Raw genomic sequence first — 23546 nt, forward strand, 5'->3', positions numbered from 1 at the left:
GTGTGTGTGAAGTTATTCTGAATGACCCTATGTGCACCTTCAATATTATATACCCTTTTAGGGATAGATTTCAAATAGCTCTGATATAGCAGAAACCACTAAATTATGAAATTGCTAAATTGGGAATTGTACTTCAACCCAGAACAAAAAATGTGCTTTGACGGACCCTAAATATCTTGCCCAGCAACAACAGTACAGCGGTGGGTAACGAGAGATTTAGAGGGATTTAAATTTGAGGCCTAGTATTTAGGCGCTGGGTCACCGGTATGGATTTAGTGACAGAATTAGACTTGGAAATGCACAGAAGCGTGTGTGTGAAGTTATTCTGAATGACCCTATGTGCACCTTCAATATTATATACCCTTTTAGGGATAGATTTCAAATAGCTCTGATATAGCAGAAACCACTAAATTATGAAATTGCTAAATTGGGAATTGTACTTCAACCCAGAACAAAAAATGTGCTTTGACGGACACTAAATATCTTGCCCAGCAACAACAGTACAGCGGTGGGTAACGAGAGATTTAGAGGGATTTAAATTTGAGGCCTAGTATTTAGGCGCTGGGTCACCGGTATGGATTTAGTGACAGAATTAGACTTGGAAATGCACAGAAGCGTGTGTGTGAAGTTATTCTGAATGACCCTATGTGCACCTTCAATATTATATACCCTTTTAGGGATAGATTTCAAATAGCTCTGATATAGCAGAAACCACTAAATTATGAAATTGCTAAATTGGGAATTGTACTTCAACCCAGAACAAAAAATGTGCTTTGACGGACACTAAATATCTTGCCCAGCAACAACAGTACAGCGGTAACGAGAGATTTAGAGGGATTTAAATTTGAGGCCTAGTATTTAGGCGCTGGGTGACAGGTATGGGTTTAGTGACAGAATTAGACTTGGAAATACACAGTAGCGGGTGTGTGTGAAGTTATTCTGAATGACCCTATGTGCACCTTCAATATTATATACCCTTTTAGGGATAGATTTCAAATAGCTCTGATATAGCAGAAACCACTAAATTATGAAATTGCTAAATTGGGAATTGTACTTCAACCCAGAACAAAAAATGTGCTTTGACGGACCCTAAATATCTTGCCCAGCAACAACAGTACAGCGGTGGGTAACGAGAGATTTAGAGGGATTTAAATTTGAGGCCTAGTATTTAGGCGCTGGGTCACCGGTATGGATTTAGTGACAGAATTAGACTTGGAAATGCACAGAAGCGTGTGTGTGAAGTTATTCTGAATGACCCTATGTGCACCTTCAATATTATATACCCTTTTAGGGATAGATTTCAAATAGCTCTGATATAGCAGAAACCACTAAATTATGAAATTGCTAAATTGGGAATTGTACTTCAACCCAGAACAAAAAATGTGCTTTGACGGACACTAAATATCTTGCCCAGCAACAACAGTACAGCGGTAACGAGAGATTTAGAGGGATTTAAATTTGAGGCCTAGTATTTAGGCGCTGGGTGACAGGTATGGGTTTAGTGACAGAATTAGACTTGGAAATACACAGTAGCGGGTGTGTGTGAAGTTATTCTGAATGACCCAATGTGCACCTTCAATATTATATACCCTTTTTGGGATAGATTTCAAATAGCTCTGATATAGCAGGAACCACTAAATTATGAAATTGCTAAATTGGGAATTGTATTTCAACCCAGAACAAGAAATGTGCTTGAACGGACACTAAATAACTCGCCCAGCTACAGCACTAGGGACAGATTTAGCTGGATATAAATTTGAGGCCTAGTATTTAGGCGCTGGGTGACCGGTATGGATTTAGTGACAGAATTAGACTGGGATATGGCCAAAAAATAAACAGACTATTGCTGGTTAAATGCACTTGGTGTGACAGCTTCACCCTGATGTAGGCTTTAGCCAAAAAACAACCACACCATTGAGGGTTAAATGCACTTGGTGACAGGCGCAGCTTGCCCCTGATTTTGTATATGGCCAAAAAATGAACAGACTATTGCTGGTTAAATGCACTTGGTGTGACAGCTTCACCCTGATGTAGGCTTTAGCCAAAAAACAACCACACCATTGAGGGTTAAATGCACTTGGTGACAGGCGCAGCTTGCCCCTGATTTTGTATATGGCCAAAAAATGAACAGACTATTGCTGGTTAAATGCACTTGGTGTCACAGCTTCACCCTGATGTAGGCTTTAGCCAAAAAACAACCACACCATTGAGGGTTAAATGCACTTGGTGACAGGCGCAGCTTGCCCCTGATTTTGTATATGGCCAAAAAATGAACAGACTATTGCTGGTTAAATGCACTTGGTGTGACAGCTTCACCCTGATGTAGGCTTTAGCCAAAAAACAACCACACCATTGAGGGTTAAATGCACTTGGTCGCAGCTTGTGCTGGCGCACCACAAGACACAAAATGGCCGCCGATCACCCCAGAAAAATGAGACTGACAAACGGTCTGTGCAGCCTAAAAACAGTGAGCAATTGAGGATCAGCAGCTCAATGATCCACAGCTGCAGATCGATCAGTTAATCAAGTCCTTTGGAGGAGTTAATCTGCCTAATCTCGCCCTACTGTCGCAGCCGCAACCTCTCCCTACGCTAATCAGAGCAGAGTGACGGGCGGCGCTATGTGACTCCAGCTTAAATAGAGGCTGGGTCACATGGTGCTCTGGCCAATCACAGCCATGCCAATAGTAGGCATGGCTGTGATGGCCTCTTGGGGCAAGTAGTATGACGCTTGTTGATTGGCTGCTTTGCAGCCTTTCAAAAAGCGCCAAGAAAGCGTCACAAAAGCGCCAAGAAAGCGACGAACACCGAACCCGAACCCGGACTTTTACGAAAATGTCCGGGTTCGGGTCCGTGTCACGGACACCCCAAAATTCGGTACAAACCCGAACTATACAGTTCGAGTTCGCTCATCCCTAGTTACGATGTCAAGGACCGAAATTGGAATTATCTCCATCAGTGTCATTGTGGCCAGATGTCAGCTGTATTACACAACAGGCCTCCTCCGGGATTGCAGTGGGGTCAGCTTGTGAGCCCACTCCATACATACCCCATGAATCTATGACACAGTGTTAGGCGCGAATATTCGAATCGCAATATTATTCGTAAATATCGGCACTTTGAGAATTCGTGAATATTTAGAACATAGTGATATATATATATTTGTAATTTCAAATATTCTAGATTTTTTTTTTTCTTTCAGTAACCTCCCTTCTTGCTTGTGGGCCAATGAGAAGGCTGCAATGTCTTTGTCTGAGCTTAGCAACATCCCTAGCAACCAATAGGAAAGTTGCCTACCCCTTACTATATAAGAACCTCTCCAGCAGCCATTTTCTACAGTTTTTCAAAATTCTGAGAGAGAGCAGTGTCATTGCTGTGCTCTGTGCTTTCCACACTACATTAGATAGTTAGATAGTGTGTGTGTGTGTGTGTATGTATGTGTATATAATATATATAGTAATACAGATAGTTAGTGGGAGATAGTCAGTCAGTGTAGGTTATATCCTGATATAGTGTAGCTGTTGCAGTGCAGTGTGTTAGGTAGTAGGGTAGTTAGGTAGTTGGTTCTGCTGTCCATACATACATGCAGACCTGATAAAATGTGAAGTTTCACGTATTGCTACAAAATATTTGCATCATTAGTGCCGATTAGCGCAATTGCAAATATATTGGAGCACTCTCAGAATACTATATACAACCTCCAATACATTGCCTGGACTCAGGATGCTGCAGGTCCCAAAGAGTGACGTGGGTCAAAATCACACAGTAAACTAATGTATTTTGCATAGGACCGCGCTACTACAGGATTACCAGACACCTTCTTTCTATCACGGGATTTTTCATCAGCAGATGTAGACATAGAAGACACTCAATCTTCACCAATGTGCTTCCGTCTTCTAACACGGCAAACACATACTTGTGCAGAGTACCCAATTTAAACATCCATTCCACCTCTCGTATATTTAACTTAGCATTGGGGTCTCCCCCTCGCATGTTTGCTTTCACCACTTCAACTCCAATGAAGCGCAACTTTCTCAGTTTTTTTTTATGTGCTTGCTTAAAGTGCAGGGATACACTATGCGTTTCTCACCCTATCTTAATATTGCGTATGTGCTCCTGCACTCTTGTTCTCAACTTTCGGGTTGTTCTACCTACATACTGGAGGCCACATGGGCACTCCAGTACGTACATGTAAATAAAATCGCAACCTCCAGCAGGAAAGTCCCATGTAAATAATTCATAATATCACTCCCTACCACAGCTGCCTTCAACATGCAGTCCCATATACATAACATTACCCCTCAACATACAGTCCCATGTAAATAACATCACCCTACCCAAGCCACTTCCAAATTTCAGTCCCATGTAATTAACATCACTCCACCTCACTGTCCCATGTGAATAATTTCCCTCCTTTCAACCCTAACATACAGTCCCAGTTAGGCTACTTTCACACTAGCGTTCGATCGGATCCGTTCTGAACGGATCCGATCATAATAATGCAGACGGAGGCTCCGTTCAGAACGGATCCGTCTGCATTATTTTAGCATATAACAGCTAAGTGTGAAAATAGCCTCGTACGGATCCGTCCAGACTTTCAATGTAAAGTCAATGGGGGACGGATCCGCCTGAAGATTGAGCCATATTGTGGCATCTTCAAACGGATCCGTCCCCATTGACTTACATTGTAAGTCTGGACGGATCCGCACGCCTCCGCACGGCCAGGCGGACACCCGAACGCTGCAAGCAGCGTTCAGCTGTCCGCCTGTCCGTGCGGAGGCGAGCGGAGCGGAGGCTGAACGCCGCCAGACTGATGCAGTCTGAGCGGATCCGCTCCATTCAGACTGCATCAGGGCTGGACGGCTGCGTTCGGGTCCGCTCGTGAGCCCCTTCAAACGGAGCTCACGAGCGGACTGACGAACGCTAGTGTGAAAGTAGCCTTAAATAACTACAACTCCCAACATTTCTCAGCCTCTCACACCGAGTTATCTTCACTTACCTCTCCTCATGTAGAAGATCTCACCTCAGCTTCTTCCCAGGGCTTCTCTTCACTGCGGAGCCGTCCTCTCCTGCACTGGTGACATGATGGTGACATCCTCCCAGGTCCTTTTCAGCAACTGCATTTAGAACTTATCACATGACCTGTGAGGTTGTCACAGGTCCTTCAGCTCTTGCAGTGCATTAGATTCAATTGTATTGCCGTCCTGAGGACGGCAATACAGTTATAGCTAACATGCAGGCAGGACATTCATGGTCTGGGACAAAACATCAGGGGCCCAGGCCCCAAATGTTTTGACCTAGCAACTCCCCTGGAGCAGAGGGAAGGGAGTTTTAGAAAGCAAGGGAGACAAAAAAAAACATAATTAGACTTACCGGTAATTCTGTTTCCTTGAGTCCACCATGACGGCTCAACCTGGAGATTGACCCCTTGACCTCTGTAGGGGCAGGAACACAGAGTTTAAAAGGCCACCACCCACTCTCACCCTCAGTGCTTTCCAAATTACCAAGTGGGTGCAGCCTTAATTTTATATCTATATATAATCTCCTCTTCCTATTTTTTTTTTTTGAGTATTAATTCATACTCAAACCCCTCTTTAAATACTCGGGTGGGGGGGGGGGGGGATATACTAGCCGTCATGGACTCAAGGAAACAGAATTACCGGTAAGTCTAATTATGGTTTTTCCATTTTGTCCACCATGACGACTCAACCTGGAGAACTACCAGATTATTTAGTAGGGTGGGTAACTGCTTGCAAGACCTTCTGACCGAAGGTCAAGTCAGCAGAAGCCAAAACGTTAATACGATAGTGCCTAACAAGTGTATTTTTACTGGACCAGGTGCCTGATCTGCAGATCTTATCTAAGAGAACACCTCCTTTTTCTGCCTATGAGGAGGCCACTGCTCTTGTGGAATGAGCCCTTATATCTGTAGGACTATCCAGGCCCGCCATCTGGTAGCAGCAGGATATGGTGGACTTGGATCCAGGCCTTGGGTGTCTTCTTCCCTTTGTTTGGACCAGCAAACTGAACGAGAAGATTATCCTCTTTCCTAAATTCCTCTGTTGCCCTTAGGTATTGTAAGACTGTATCTTGGACATCTAGGAGTTGGTATTGATCCTCAGATGTACTCGTCCCCTCCTTAGGGAATGACGGGAGGACAATTTCCTTGTCTCTATGAAAGTCTGAAACGACTTTTGGAAGGAATCCTGGATCCAACCTCAATACTATTTTATCAGGAAATACCAAAACATAGGGTTCCCGACAGGAGAGCTCCTGGATCTCTCCTAAACATCTAGCTGACGTTATGGCTATTAGAAAGGCAGTCTTGAGTGTCAGGTGCTTCACAGAAATGTCCTGTACAGGGGTAAATGGTGGTTTCATTAATCCCTTCAAAACCCGATCTAAGTCCCACTGAGGGGTCCTTGGGGTTATGGATGGTCTTAATCTCAATGCAGCTCTTACGAATCTTCTCACCCATCTATGTCTGGCTAGGTCTTTGTCATAGCATGCTCCTAAGGCCAAGATCTGTACCTTAAGTGTACTAGGTCTCAGACCCAAATCCAGTCCCTTCTGGGGAAAGTCAATCATTTTTATGATGCTTGGGGGAGAATTTACCGGAGGGTTCTGACCCAGCCAGTTGCAGTATTTTCTCCAGATTTTGAGATATATCGCAAAGGTGACTTTTTTTCCTGCTGGATTTAAGGGTATTCATAACCTTTTTTGGAAAGACCCCTATTTTTTAATACCTCGCGCTCAGGATCCAGCATGCTTTAAGTATGCTACTGCTGTCACATTGTCGGAGAGAATCTTCAGGTGTTTTCCGAGTACTATCTTCTGGGATGATTTTAGCATCTCCCAGATCGCCCTTAGTTCTCGTTAGTTTGATGATTTTACTTTTATGTCGTCTGCCCATCTCCCTTGGTAGTTTGAGGAGCCTACTCTCGCCCCCCATCTGTGAACACTTGGAGCTCTGGATCTTTTATCCAATTTACACCCTTTGACAGATTTCTCTTTCCTATCCACCAATTCAAATCGAATCTTACGTGAATGGGGGTGGATATTCTTTTTTCTAAGGAGGACTGTTTCTTGTCCCAACTCTTCAGGATCAAGGATTGGGTTATCCTGGTAGGAGCCTGGGACCGCGATACTAATGTGATGCAGGAGGTCATCATTCCTAATAGACTCATGGCATTGCGTATGGAACACTTGGCTTGGCCCTGACATTTTTTTGTTTTTCCTATGAAGGTTGTTTGTTTTTCTTGAGGAAGAGACGTCATCTGGGTTTTTTAATCTAAAAGTACTCCTAGGAATTTCATCTTGGTTGATGGGACCAGACAAGATTTTTTCAGATTTATTATCCAGCCCAACTCTGAAAACCAATGTATTAGGTAACTGGTGTGACTGGACGCCTCTGATTCTGAATCTCCCAGAATGAGGAAGTCGTCTAGATACGGGAAGATTTTTATTCCCTCTGATCTGAGCGAGATCATTTCCACTACTAGCTTTGAGAAAACCCTTGGGGCAGAAGAAATTTCGAAGGGTAGAGCAGTGAACTGGAAGTGGTTTACCACTCTGGTGCTGTCCATCAGTGCAAACCTGAGATACTTTTGCGAGTTTTAGTGTATGGGGACGTGATAGTAAGCGTCCTTCAAATCTATGGACGTCATGTAATCTCCTTCTTTGATTAGAGGAGTGATGGACGTTATAGATTCCATTTTGAATTTCCTGTATACAATGCACATATTTAACCCCTTTAGGTTTATGATGGTACGAAAGGAGCCATCTGGCTTCTGTACCAAAAACAGGTTGGCATAATAGCCCCTTCCTTCTTCTAAACTGGGGACTTTTACCACCACACATGACTCTATTAACTGCAGGACGCCCTGCCAAATCCTTCCCAGAACTTTTGGGCTGTGGGAGGTTATCCAGGACTTTTTTTGGAGGGGTTGAGGAAAATTCTATCCGGTAACCATTTTTTTAAATATTCGAGGCCCAGGGGTTCTGGGTCATGGTTTCCTAAAGGGGTAGAAATCTCCTCAACCTTCCTCCCACTCTGGCGTCATTGTTTGTCAGACTGTTTGTTTGGGGGATTGAGAAGGAACCCTCTGCCCTTTCCTCTTTTTGGTAGCTCCACCTACCCATTTTTCCTTTCCCCCTATAGGACCTGGATTGGGTGTTAAAGGGACAAAAGGGCTTCTTTTATTTCTTTTTATTTTCCTCAGGAAATCCCTTCTTTTTATCTGCCGCTTTCTCGAGGATGGAATCCAGTATGGGACCAAAAACGTATTCCCCTGAAAAAGCGATAGAACATAATTTTGCTTTTGACGCTCTATCGCCTCCCCAAGATTTCACCCACAGGGCTCTCATTGTGGAATTTGAGAGAGCAGCATCCTTGGTGGCAAACCTCACAGACTCGGCTGAGGCATCCGCCAAAAATGCTGTAGCTGATCTGAGGAGAGGGATGGAATTTTGAATTTCTTCTCTCTGGGTTTTATTCTTGGTTTTCTAGTTCGCTAAGCCAGAAATATATTGACCTAGCTACTGAGGTTGCAGCTATGTTCGTTTTTATACCGAACATGGATGCTTCCCAAGAATTTTTCAGGAGAGAATCCGCCTTTCTCTCCATCAGATCCTGTAATTGAGAGGAGTCCTCAAAAAGAAGGGAGGTCTTCTTGACCACCTTCACTACCTGGACGTCGATTTTCGATATATAAATATTTTTATATCGGTTAGATCAAACCGTAATCGATTTTTGAATTCTCTGGGGACCACCAGTCTCCTCTCAGGGTCTGTCCACTCATCCATGATCATATCCTTTTATATTTCCGTTTACTGGGAATACTTTTAATTTTTAGCTCTGAGCCCTGCAAACATCTCGTCTTGGACTGATCAAGGTTTTTGTACCTCCTCAATGCCCATGGTTGCCCTTACGGTGCCCAATAACTCCGGAGTAGGAGGGGCAGATCTGAGAGAGGCTAAAGAGGATTTTATTTTGCTTTTAATCATCAATTTGACTTCCATAAGTATGGATGGTTGCTCCTCTTTGACAAGCTCATTAATACAGGCTTGGCAGAGCTTCTTTTTGTGATTTTTCATCAAGTAGTGCATCTAGGGATTTTGGCCTTAGTTCTGGGCTCTTTAATTCCCTAAAAGAGGAGCAACCTGGTATCAGTGGGCTATTGCAAAAGGTAGCATAACAACATGATACATATTTTCTTCCCACAGAGGAACTCACGGGTTGAGTAGCCGAGGGGGCATCTGTGGAGTCCATCTGGTCTGCAGGAGTATCAGGTGCCGACATCTGGAGCAGAAGCCTCACTGGGGCGCTAGTGTCCTTTCAAATCTGCCACCTATGAGCGATCGATGTGGCGTCTGACGTCATCCTTGTGCGCGCGTGCACACACGTCCCGGCTAATAGCTCCGCCCCCTCGGCTTCACACTAAAGGGTCCTCGTGCAGCGCGTCCAAAGGTGCACATTCAGCTTCCTACTGAGGGAAGGGGGACCCTGCACATTGGGGAGGGAGTCAGGTCCCCGCTGGAACGGGAACGAGATCCGCTCCATAGTTCTCCTCTGCCCAGCTTAGGATGGAGCCGTTGGAGGTCAGAGGGAAGGGATAAGTGATCCCAACAGGTATTTAAAAACAAAACACTGCCATATTTCACCTCCCATAGGAGGTGTCACACAGGAAACACTCCCAGGTTGAGCCATCATGGTGGACAAAATGGAAATATGGTTACCAAATTCAGCCGAATAGGCAGTACAGTACATGGGAACAAAAATCATGGGGACTAATAACTATTATAGGAATGATGTATTGATTATAGGAGATATAATTATGAACAAAGTGGGGGCTACTATCCGCAGAAGAGACTATACTTCCCAAAGAACCCAATAAGACAACCGTATCAGGATTTTAGGAACCAGAATAATTACCGACAAACACAACAAACCTATCAGAAAGAACAGGTGGAAGGAAATGTGCAATCAAATGAACAAAGAGAAAATTTCAGAGGAACAGAATTTTCCCCATCAAGCAATGAAGGGGGTGCAAAGGAACAACACCATAGAGGGGGTGGGAGAGCTACACGATGGAAATGCAGAGATTGTTATTGGATGGAGGTACATATAGAGTACTAAAAATAAATCCCTTGGTTGAATATAAGAAAGAGCTGAATGGGCTTCTTCAGGAAGGCCATAATAAAGGGATTTTAAACAAAAAGGAATTAGAGTATCTATTGATTAAATACCCGATTACGCCAGTAATATACCACTTACATAAGATACATAAAATGCAGTGAATCCGCCTGGGAGACCAATAGTTTCGGGTATAGATTCCCTAACATGTAGAGTATTGGATTACATTGACTTTTTTCAGCAAACGTATGTTATCGAAATCCCCTCCTATTTGAAAGATTCTGGGAGTGTAATAGAGTTAAACAAATTTGGGTAGGAGGGTATCCCAAAACAACTAGGTCTTAGAGGGGTAGAGGAGGTGTTGAATAGGGATCCCCTGATGATGAGGGACCAAAGTAAATTTATTCTGGACTATGTCGACTTCTGTCTCTCCCGCAATTATTTTTTATTTGATAATAATAATTATCTTCAGTACAGTGGTACGGCGATGGGGGCGAAATTCGCCCCCAGTTTCGCTAATCTTTTCATGTCATTGTGGGAGAGACAGAATATTGATCCAGTCCTGAATAAAGAAAAGGAGAACGGTAAGTTAGAAACATGGCAGCGTTATATTGATGACTGCCTAGTAATATGGAAAGGGGAGTGAAAGGGACTGGAAGATTTTATTGGAGAGCTCAATAAAAATGACTGGAATCTCAAGTTTACAAGTACCATTAGTGCTACCTCAGTGGATTTTCTTGATTTACCGATCTTTATAAAAAATTAGTGTTTTAAAACAAAAACTTTCTTCAAACCAACAGATGTGAATGCCTACATCCGTACAAACCGCTGTCATTATAAACCTTGTCCCTTTGGGATATTACTAAGCCAATTTAAAAGAATACATCGCAATTGCATGGAACACAGAGATTTTAAAGGGATTCTGTCACCTCCCCTCAGCCAAAAAACGATTTAAAAGCAGCCATGCAGCACAGCTTACCTGGATTAAGCTGTGCTGTTTAATCTTGAAATCCGTCCAGCAGTTACTTTAAAAAACGACTTTGATCAATAAGGAAATGCGTCCTGAAGGTGCCCAGAGGGGCGTTTTTTTCTTCCTAGTGAGCCCAGTACCGCCCCTCTTTCAGTGCCCAGCCCGCCTTCCTTGTATTTTCTAACCGCCGCCCCCAGCCTGCCACAGCCTCTCCTGCCTCTCCTCCCCCTCCCTCACGCCGAACGAAGTCTCGCACAGGCGCAGTACCCACTGAGGGCTGCGCCTGTGCGATCATCAGGAGACTGAGGGCGGCAGCTTCATCTTCGTCACTGGGCATGCGCAGAGCCCAGTGACGTCCGATGCTTGCTCTTCCCTGCTGACTGAGGGAAGAGCGAGCATCGGACGTCACTGGGCTCGGCGCATGCCCAGTGACGAAGATGAAGCTGCCGCCCTCAGTCTCCTGATGATCGCACAGGCGCAGCCCTCAGTGGGTACTGCGCCTGTGCGAGACTTCGTTCGGCGTGAGGGAGGGGGAGGAGAGGCAGGAGAGGCTGTGGCAGGCTGGGGGCGGCAGTTAGAAAATACAAGGAAGGCGGGCTGGGCACTGAAAGAGGGGCGGTACTGGGCTCACTAGGAAGAAAAAAACGCCCCTCTGGGCACCTTCAGGACGCATTTCCTTATTGATCAAAGTCGTTTTTTAAAGTAACTGCTGGACGGATTTCAAGATTAAACAGCACAGCTTAATCCAGGTAAGCTGTGCTGCATGGCTGCTTTTAAATCGTTTTTTGGCTGAGGGGAGGTGACAGAATCCCTTTAAAGATCAAAGTCAGATAATCAAAAAAAGATTCATAGAAAAGGGCTATGATGAAGGTGCTTTAAATAGATGTAGGGATAAAGTAGTAGAAAAAGGTAGAGGAGAAAGGGAAATAAAAAATAAAAAAAATTGAGAGGGATTTTAGATTTACCTTTTTGACGCAATTTTCTACGAGGGCTGGTGTATTAAAGAACGCCATTAAGAAGAATTGGAGGATTTTAAAAAAATATCCAGTCACAGGGAGTGAAATCCTGGAAAAAACTGAAATGGTTTAAAAAAAAAGCTGCAAAATTACGTGGTGCTCTAGTACACAGTGCAGGGCCCACAGTTGATAAAAAAGAAAATAGGTTCACATGGTGTGGGTTTTGTCCCCCATGGAGGAATAGAACCCAAGGGAATAGGATGAAGAGAGTAGAAGCAGTCCGTTACAATAAGAAAAATCAAATGCATAAAATTAAAGGAAATATCACGTGTAAAAACACAGGTGTGGTGCCCATGTGGCCTCCAGTATGTAGGTAGAACAACCCGAAAGTTGAGAACAAGAGTGCAGGAACATATACTCAATATTAAGAAGGGGTTAGAAACACATAGTGTATCCCTGCACTTTAAGCAAGCGCATGAAAAAAAAATTGAGGGTTGCGCTTCATGGGAGTTGAAGTGGTGAAAGCAAACATACAAGGGGGCGTTAAAGGGTTTCTATTACTTCGCTGCACATATTTAGCTGTCAGACACTAGCGATCCGCTAGTGTCTGCTCTGCCCAACCATCCTAATATAATTGCTTTTGGGGCAGCCGTTTTGCTAAAAAAAGAACTTTTATTAATATGCTAATGAGCCTCTAGGTGCTATGGGGGCGTCATTAGCACCTAGAGGCTCCGTCTACCTTCAGAAACTGCCGCCGCCCAGCGCGTCCCTCCAGCCCGCCCATCTCCTCCTGAATGCGATCCTCCTTGTGAGCTCCTGTATTCGGCGCATGCGCAGTGAATGTCTGACAGCTTCCCTGCTCAGACATCTCCACTGCGTCTGTTCCTCGGAGCACTATGGCGTCATCGCGCAGGCGCAGTGGAGATGTCTGAGCAAGGAAGCGGTCAGACATTCACTGCGCATGCGCAGAATACATACGCTCACAAGGAGGATCGCATTCAGGAGGAGATGGGCGGGCTGGAGGGATGCGCTGGGCGGCGGCAGTTTCTGAAGGTAGACGGAGCCTCTAGGTGCTAATGACGCCCCATAGCACCTAGAGGCTCATTAGCATATTAATAAAAGTTCTTCTTTTAGCAAAACGGCTGCCCCAAAAGCAATTATATTAGGATGGTTGGGCAGAGCAGACACTAGCGGATCGCTAGTGTCTGACAGCTAAATATGTGCAGCAAAGTGATAGAAACCCTTTAAATAAGCGATAGGTGGAATGGATGTTTAAATTAGGTACGCTGCAACCACAAGGGTTAAATATAGAATGTGACATCAAGCCTTGTTTAATATGAAGAACTTTACGATGAGCATAGTGTATGTAAACATCTGGTTAATAAGTGAAGTTTTAGGACCTTAGGGAATGTAGTACGACAATTGGTCATAGTACTCACATCAGTGTAGTCACGTGATGAATGATGGGGAAAGTGGATTTTTATGAATGAATAACATGCAGGTAGGTACTGTAAGGAGGTTCCTTTGCTAAGAGGTTTTTATTGTTGGGGATGCTTTGCTGAAGTTTTTATTTGTGTCACTTGAAAGTATATTGTTTGTTATATTTAAAGGAATATTTATTGAATAACACATAAGAATTCGTATTTTGTTTTATAAACTATATGTGGTTTTATAGTCTAAGTGGGAGGGGGGTTATGAAAGGTGGGGGTGGGATGTCCTGGGGGTGGGTTTGAGTTGTGGATTAAAAGCAGCCTCATAGAAGGCAGAACAATCGCCCCTGACGAAGCGCAAAACGAAAAACGGGTCGGGCACTGGAATGATCTTTTTACTATGTCTGATATGCTGTACACAAGTTTGTGTTTGTGAGTAAAATAAATGTGTTGGAGATATCCTCTATGTGTATTCTGCTGCACAAGTTTGTGTTTGCCGTGTTGGAGGAAGGAAGCACGTTGGTGAAGAATGAGTGTCTTCAGACCATGGCCTTGTTACCAGTGGGGTAGCTCAGGGTTCTGTTCTCGGACCCATATTGTTTAATATCTTTATCAGCGAAATTGCAGAAGGCCTCGATGGTAAGGTGTGTCTTTTTGCTGATGACACAAAGATTTGTACCAGGGTTGATGTTCCTGGAGGGATACACCAAATGGAAAAGGATTTAGGAAAACTAGAGGAATGGTCAAAAATCTGGCAACTAAAATGTAATGTTGATAAATGCAAGATAATGCACCTGGGGCGTAAAAACCCAAGAGCAGAATATAAAGTCAGTGATACAGTCCTAACCTCAGTATCTGAGGAAAGGGATTTAGGGATCATTATTTCAGGAGACTTAAAGAGATTCTGTCACCAGGATTAACGATACGTAGATATTTATATGTGCCCATTAGTCTTCATGCAGTGTTTACAATGATCCCTCTGTTTATGCTCTGTGTGCCTTATATTCTTATAAAAAAGGGATCTTATTCATATGTGAATCCCCTCTGTCAGGAGCCCAAGGGGTTGTCCTACGATCTCCTGGAGCCCAGCCGCGCCCATCGATCCGGAGCCCAGCGCCACCTACCACTTAATTTATTCACTCTATTATCCCTGGCGTCAGTTCTTCTCAGTACTATAATCTTGCGCAGAGGGAGCTGACGCATGCGCAGTTGACTCGTCAAAGTCGGTGCCAGTAGTCCGCATGGGCGCACTGTGCCTGTGCGAGACTACGGAGCAGAGATTACATGACGGCAGGATAGTGCAATTAATAAATTAAGTGGTAGGCGGTGCTGGGCTCCGGATCGATGGGCGCCAAGGGCTATTCTTAGTATTCAGTATATTGGGCAGACTAGATGGGCCAAATGGTTCATATCTGCCGACACATTCTATGTTTCTATGTTTCTATGTCTTTCTGCTCATGAAAAATCCTCTGATAGAAAGAAGGTGTCCGGTAATATTGGAACACTCTAACTGTATATAAAGACATTTTTATGTTCTGCCATGCCAACCATTTTATCCAGTCTCAGGAAACCTTTAGCAGCTTGGAAAATGTAGCAAAAGTGACCCACGTCTGTATTTCGCACGCATTACGCGAATATTACATTGCCAATTTTTCGCAATCAAGAAAATAATCTCGAATATTCGACCAAATATTAGTGAAATATCGCGAATTTGAATATAGCCCCTGCCACTCATCACTAATACATACCATATATATATTCATCAAGGATTGTTAAGGGATTATTACACAGAAAACAGCTAGTTTAGGGTAAAGGTCATTTCACATTAACCCCATCACGCCCAGCAACGTAAAGATGGCGCACGCTCCTGCTCGCTGCGGGTGACATAGCTGCAGGTGGCCACCTGCTTTCTTTAGCAGATACCCGCGGCTAATGTCCGCAACCGGCAGTAATGCCGATCGTGGACATTTAACCTCTCAAATGCCGTGGTCAATCCTAAACACGGCATCTGAGCACGCTGAAACAGAAAGTGCGCACTTTCGGTTGTACTCCGGCTCCCCCATGTAGCAATCAGAGATGTTGGAGCGTGTAAGCAGCAGCCCCTGTCTTTATAAATGACAGGAGGCTGCTGCATAGTATTTCTTATGAAGCCCTTGACTGTAATAGGGCTCCATAGGAAAGTAGTAAAATCATCATAGATTCCAATGTAGGTGTCCAAAGAATAAAAATCTATTCCCCATACGGCAAACAGCAAAACGGAAAAAAGCATTCAAATGGCTGATTCGCCGTTTTTGGTCTCTTCATTTTCTACAAAAAATTTAATAAAAAGTTCAGATCGCCCCACAAAAAACGAGCCCCCATACAGCTCCGTACACATAATTTCCATTTTTTTAATCACTATCAAAACGCAAGAAAAACTATACATATGAGGTCCCGCCGGATTCGTACTGACCTGTAGAATAAAAGTCAGTTTTATCGCACATCGAATGTCGTAAATAAAAAACTTAAAACTGTGGTAGAATTGCTTTTTTTTTGCAATTTCACACCATTTGGAATTTTTTTCCCCCTTCTCACTACATCATATGCAATATTAAATGGTGGCGTTGGAAATAGAACTTGTCCCGCAAAAAACAAGCCCTATTTGGCTATGTGAACAGACAAATAAAGTTATGGCTCTGGGAAGGCAGGGAGCGCAAAATGAAAATGCAAAAAAACTAAAAAAAACTCTGGGCTTGAAAGGGTTAAAGAGAAGACAATAGCAGGTTATATTTGAAAAGTTATTGATGGAAATAGGTTTCAGAGACAAGACAGGGGACAGTGTGGTATTGTGTAATGTAGGCTGCCTCAGGCATTTTATTGAACGTTACAGCATTTAAAGATATAGTACTCAATTTATTATTAATTGAATATGCAGGTGTATTGCTTTTGTGTGTCATAATGAACTCTGATCAATTTCATTTTTTGTTAAAATTTTTGCATGGATAACTTTTAAAAAATCATCACAAGTATGGAAACATTGCACACACCTTGGCTGATGCCAATTAATACATCAGTGACTGCTGAGAGTGGGACTGGCTATCAGCAGCCCAGTAATGCTACTACCATTGTTGCCCGTCCACTAAGTACTATACTGTACTACTGCAGCTTACTACTACCCCTGCTGCCACTACTACTACCCCTACTAAACAGCACATCACTTGCCTTGTCTACCATACTGTGCTGCTGCTGTCCTTCCTAATGCCCCCACACAGCTGCACATCTCCAACCTTGTCCATCATGCACTATATTGTACTGCTGCTGTGGGAATACTACCCTGCTCAGTATCAGTCGAATTTATTCAGACCTACACAAATCTAAAGATCATATCTACAGAATCAGAAGCAAAACAGATTTCAGCACATTCGCTCATTTCCAGCATTGCAAAATAAGCGTAGCATTAGCACCGGAATGTTTTCTATAATGATGGCATTATTGTACTTTATTTGTGTTTGCAGAGTGCTGCTGCATTGTCTTTTTTTAACACTCTGGCCCCCTACAATTCACAACTTCTCTGCTAAGGCTACTTTCACACTTGTGTTTTTGCCTGATCCGGCAGGGATCATCAGAAAGGCTTCCGTTACTGACAATACAACCATCTGCATCCATTATTAATGGATCCGTTTTATTATCTTTAACATAGCAAGGACAGATCAGTCAGGAGCACCACTGAAAGTCAATGGGAGACGGATCCATTTGCTATTGTGTCTGCGAAAACAGATCCACTCCCATTGACTTGCATTGTGGGTCATGCCAGATCCATTTTGTTCTGCATCCCATGACGGAAATAAAACTGCTGCTTGCTGCGGTTTGCTCTCCAGTATGGGAGCGCAACCAAATGGAACGGAATACATATGGGAGCATTCTGTTCTGTTCAGTTACGTTTCCTCCCCATTGACAATGAATGGGGACAAAACGGATACATTTTTCTCCGGTATTGAAACCCTTTGACGGATCTCAATACTGGAAAAGAGAAATGCTAGTGTGGCAGTAGCCTAATTTACATCACCCAATCAATGTTCCTCTAACGCCACCCTCTATACCAGTCCCATCAATGACTACTCACTGCCCAGTGAATATACAGTACTTGATAAACAGAACAGTGATGTACAAGGCCATCCACACCCTGAAAGATGAAAAGCACAGAATGTCTTGTACTGTAGATTTCATGAAATAGGCCAGTGTTCATATTAAAAGCTGAACATAAAGATACCAGGAATATTTGGACTTACCTCAACATTTGTCCAGAAGAAAGAAGCCGGACTTGTGACGTTACTAAAAGTGGGAGACCATTCTTCAGCCAGTTGATCTGAGGTGTTGGGACACCCGTTACAAGGCATTCAATGTTTATTGAAGTGCCCAAAATTGCAGTCAGTTTTACTGGTGTCTCCTGATTATCAATAATTTTGGGAGGAACTAAATGAAACAAAAAATAGATGTGATTAAGGCTACTTTCACATTAGCGGCAGCCTTCTCTGGCAGGCTCTTCCGGCGGGCGAACAGCCAGATCTGTGCTGCAGCTAGTGCACCGTGCTGCCGGAAGTCCGCTCTGGCCCCATTGACTATAGTGGGGGCAGGCTGGAGGTCCTGCCGCAGCACGGCAAACATGCCGGAGTGGACTTCCAGCGGCACGGTGCACTAGCTGCAGCACAGATCTGGCAGGCTGTTCGCCCGCCAGAAGAGCCTGCCAGAGAAGGCTGCCGCTAATGTGAAAGTAGCCTAAATGAGTACAATACCTAATTGTATGCCGTTTGAGGGGGGAATTTTATTCTTTATTTGTATGTATTTGAAGCTAGTTTTGCTTTAGTCTGTATTGGCGTACTTTGATCCAAATTCATTAAATGTTGCACATTGAGGGGCATTTATAAAGACTGGCGTTTCTCATAATAAATTAGGCGCATCTCTGGCTCCAGAAACTGAAGTCAATGCCAGGTAGGGGCTGGTGCAGACTTCAGCTATACCTTATGCTAGAAACTGGAGAGAAGGTTATAAAGTCACAAATTATGACGTGTACATATGGCATGCATCATAAAGTGGGATTTATTTACGCCACAATAGTGACACATGTTAAATCTGGCGCACCTTTAAACGTAACACTTTTGTCTACAAATGCCGCTCCAGTATTTTTATGCCACATCCGCTACTGTGGTGAGTTTGTCGCAGTGATAAACCTGGAAACTTAATAACATAACAAACCACCCCCACTTTTGCTTCCACTTTTCAAACTGAAGTGACATAAAAATGCAAAGTTGCACTTTTTTTACACAAGTGACTTAAAAAAAGTCACAAAGCCTCTATTTTGAAGTGCAGGGCGTGAAAAAATTCCCCTGTGAAATAATAGTTTAAATATAAACTTATTTCAGTTTATATTTAATATAGTATAGGGGCAGAGATTTTCCACATTTTTGTAATAAACTTTATTAGGGAAAAGTGTTTTTCAAAAGAAGTGCTTTTTAATAGAAAACATGGTGTAAAGTTTCCTTAGCAATGCTCTGAGGGTTGTTAAGTAGAGTCTGTTCTCAATGTCTACTGAGTGCTGAAGACAAGGTATGTGGAAAATACAGAGGCATGCATCTTCTCTCAGAATGGTACTGCCAGTACTTAGAGCAGACTGTAAGTACACAGTACCATATGACAGTCAGCACAGAATCTTGAATTCCTATATTCCCAGCACAGACACAAAGAAAAGATAAGGACAGGAACAGGGCTGCAGCATTCTGCACTGACTGTAAGTGTGCTATGTTACTGTAGACTGTCAGCTCTAAGCCAGGGGACGAGAGAAATGCCTGGGGTTAGGACGGGCAGCAAGCCTTTTAGTGATAGGGAACATGTAAGGAGGCAGGGACTGGGCTAGCTAAAAGGCACACCTCAGGCCTCTGTATGGTACACACCATCTTCAACGGGCTCTCCTTAAAGGGAACCTGTCACCGGGATTTTGGGTATAGAGCTGAGGACATGGGTTGCTAGATGGCCGCTAGCACATCCGCAATACCCAGTCCCCATAGCTCTGTGTGCTTTTATTATGGAAAAAAAAAACAATTTGATACATATGCAAATTAACCTGAGATGAGTCCTGTACATGAGATGAGTCAGGGACAGGACTCATCTCAGGGTAATTTGCATATGTATCAAATCGTCTTTTTTCCACAATAAAAGCACACAGAGCTATGGGGATTGGGTATTGCGGATGTGCTAGCGGCCGCCCAGCAACCCATGTCCTCAGCTCTTTACCCAAAATACCGGTGACCGGTTCCCTTTAATGCTCAGAGTACTGCTAAACAGACTCTTCACACTCGGTTTTCTAGTAAAAAGGAACACCATTCCCTAATAAAGTATATTACAAAATGTTTAATATCTCTGTGCCTGTGCTGAGTTAAAAGTAACAATTTACAGTTACCTTTTACTACAATGCTGAGTAACCTTCAGATCTAGTCTCAGCATCAGAGGATGGAATCAGAGATAAGCACAACAACTTCTATTTGACAATACATCTCTCTGTCTCTCGCTCTCTCTTAAATACAGTCCTGATCAAAAGTTTAAGACCACTTATAAAATGGCAACAAATCATATTTTACATTGTTGGATCTTAACAAGGTTCCTAGTACAGCTTCAACATGCAACAAGAAGAAATGAGAGTGAGACAAAACATTTTTTGAGCAATTCATTGAAAATAACGATTAAACTGAAACAGGCTGTTTTTCAGCTGATCCAAATTTTAGGACCACATGCCTTTAAAAGGCCAAATCTGGGCAAAGATGTGGATTCATTGTCATTTTCTGTCAGGTAGTCACACGTTGTGATGGCAAAGGCAAAAAAACTCTCCCTTTTTGAATGTGGTCGGGTTGTTGAACTGCATAAGCAGGGTCTCTCACAGCGCGCCATCGCTGCTGAGGTGGGACGCAGTAAGACAGTCATTTGGAATTTCTTAAATGATCCTGAGGAGAAAAATGTTTTGTTCTCTGATGAGAATTTTTTTTAACCTTGATGGTCCTGATAGTTTCGAATGTTCCTAGCATGACAAGCAGATCCCACCTGAGATGTTTTCTACGTGCACATCGGAGGGGGCACCATAATGGTCTGGGGTACTTTTTCCTTCAGTGGAACAATGGAGCTTCAGGTAGTGCAGGGGCATCATATGGCCGCTGGCTATGTCCATGTGTTGCAGAGAGCATTCCTCATGACTGAGGGCCTTTGTGTGGTAACGACTGGGTTTTTCAACAGGACAACGCTACAGTACACAATGCCCGCAGGACAAGGGACTTCTTCCAGGAGAATAACATCACTCTTTTGGCCCATCCTGCGTGTTCCCCTGATCTAAATTAAATTGAGAAACTTTGGGGATGGATGGCAAGGGAAGTTTGCAAAAATGGACAACAGTTCCAGACAGTAGATGGCCTTTGTGTGGCCGTCTTCACCACTTGGAGAAATGTTCCCACTCACCTCATGGAAATGTTGCATCAAGCATGCCGAAACAAATTTTTGAAGTGATAAACAATAACGGCGGAGCTACTCATTACTGAGTTCATGTTTGGAAGTTGGATTTCTGTTTTTTGGGGGGGGGGGGGGGGGGTTCATATTTTTTTTTTGGAGGTGTGGTAATAAACTTTTGATCAGCTGAAAAACAGCCTGTTTCAGTTTATTTGTTGTTTTTATTAAATTGAATGCTCAAAAATGTTTTGTCTCACTCCCATTTTTTCCTGTTGCATGTTGAAGCTCTACTTGGAACCTTGTTAAGATCCAGCCATGCTAAATATGATTTTTTGCAATTTTTCAAGTGGTCCTAAACTTTTGATCAGGACTGTATATACTGTATATAGATACATGTGCTTTTGTAATATACAGTAACTGAGTATAATGTTTACTAGGGTATTAGATTGATACATACCATGTACATTTACAGTAAATATTCTGTCATCTTCTCCTACATCGTTGGTAGCTACACATGTATATTTTCCCATATCGGATGTCTGAGTGTTTACAATGGATAATACTTCTCCATTAGGCGTTTTACTTTGGGTAAGACAGAAAATCAATCATAGTGAATATATTCTGGTAGCCAAAGAAATGTTTCCTTGCTGTGTCTAATATCTTCCGGAGCACAGATAAAATTACACAGTGGGAGTTATCAAGGCTGATATTTTGTACGCAGGCCTTGATATCCCTTGTGGCGCTGTGCTTAGGGTACTTTCACACTTGCATTAGAGGATTCCGGTAGGCAGTTCCGATGCCAGAACTGCCTTCCGGATCTGGATGCGGATCTGGCTGACAAATGCATTGAAATACAGGATGCGTCTCTCTGGTGTCATCCGGAAAAATGGATCTAGTATTTATTTTTTTTCTCATATTTAAAAGGTCTGCGCATATGCAGACCGGGAAACCAGATCCGATTTTCCAGAACACTTAGTACCGGAACCGGCATTAATACATTTCAATGCTGCAGTATTTTCTCCGGCCAAATACCATAACAGGGACTAAACTGAAGACATCCTGATGCATACTGAACGGAATGCTTTCCATTCAGAATGCATTAGGAAAAAACTGAAGCGTTTTTTCTGGTATTAAGCACCTGTGAAAGAATTCATTACCCGAAAAATGTAATGCTAGTGTGAAAGTACCCTTAATTTATAACGAGGCACATGCAGCATCATGAATTAAGCCACCTCTGTGTTGTCCTTGCAACTAGAAGGAAATTTGTGCCACCTTGGATCCGGCTTAGACTTCAGTCATCGTTTACATGAGAAAACTAGTGTAAAGAATAATAAACATGCCAGGGCCAATGCTCCCTTTACAAAAAAAATTATTTACCCAAAAATTCACATTTTTGCTCAAATTATATTTAGAAAATGTCAAACACGTGCTTTTTGACTATTCTACACTAGTTTTCTGAAATATGGAGGTTGATCAATCTCCCCCACAGTATTCTACCCCCAGAATAGGATCTGCAAGGTCACCATAATGAAGAACTGTCATTCTTGTTTGAAGGATATTCTGTATAAAGGAAAAGCAAATTAGGTTCTACTGGTTTGGAATTCAGTCGAAACGTCTCAAAAAGTTCAGATTTGGTCAAAGAGAGAGAGACCACCTAGTACACAAATGTGTGTTTCTCATATGTGTTGTCCAAGTGATACTCTTTCTCATTATGGTGAGCCCATGGTATGCTGCATAGCGCAGTATTTTAGGCCAGACGATGTCCCTACTATGCCAAGTACATGTGCACTGTATAGTAGGCCAGGAAATGCACTTGGTTACCTGAGTACGTGCGCACAGTATTGTAGACCAGTCGATGCCCCTCAGTAGTGTAATTTATCAGATAAAATGTTGCTGCGTGTATGTCAGCCCTGGATGACTGCCGACTTTAAACATTAAAGTCTGTGGTTCAGCCCAAGAATGACTTTCCATAGAGTAGAAATGCAAAGGATAGTCAATAAGGGCATCAAACTGCAGTTTATTTTATAGTGCTAAAAAATCTGATCAGATAAGGCTACAAAGATCAGTTTCTTTAGAACATTCCCCCCCCCCCCCCCCCCCGTACTTACTAAAATGCCTATCACAGCCACAAAGGAGGTGCTCTATATGTGACCCCTATTCAGGTCAGATGTTTGAGATTATTTTGTGGTCCACTTTGTGTAGGTCTCTGTATAAGTCACATGTTTTTTGCCATGCTGTTAGTGAAGTAAAAAGCTTTGGCAACATATCCTTTCTATATGTTCTTTTACTTTGGAATCAGACACATTCCTTCATTGAGAGGTTTAACATATGTTCATTGCCAGTGGCTATCATAGGATACAAACAAGAGGTAAATAGATTCTTACACAATTTCAGGGCGAAGGTCGCTGTTTATGCGTTTCCCATCCTTTAACCAATAAATGACGGGTCGAGGAATTCCACTGGCTTCACATAGCAGCCGGATGTCTTCTGCTGGTAATGCATTGATCTCATTCGCCATTCCAGAGCCAGTGATGCTAGGGGGAACTTTAAATATTTACATAGTTATTATATACATTACGACTACAATTATGT

At 43.1% G+C, this 23546-nt stretch overlaps 1 protein-coding gene across 1 annotated transcript in view; it reads right to left on the reverse strand.

Annotated features, from left to right (window-relative positions):
• HMCN1 (hemicentin 1) overlaps nt 1-23546 on the reverse strand; it is a 655003-nt gene that overhangs the window by 261243 nt on the left and 370214 nt on the right. Inside the window, 3 exon segments of the mRNA XM_044300627.1 lie at nt 17759-17942; nt 21412-21536; nt 23339-23498. Coding sequence (XP_044156562.1) covers nt 17759-17942; nt 21412-21536; nt 23339-23498 — 469 coding nt within the window.

Source organism: Bufo gargarizans, chromosome 7 (genome assembly GCF_014858855.1).
Source record: "Bufo gargarizans isolate SCDJY-AF-19 chromosome 7, ASM1485885v1, whole genome shotgun sequence".
In the NCBI taxonomy this organism is placed as follows: domain Eukaryota; kingdom Metazoa; phylum Chordata; class Amphibia; order Anura; family Bufonidae; genus Bufo; species Bufo gargarizans.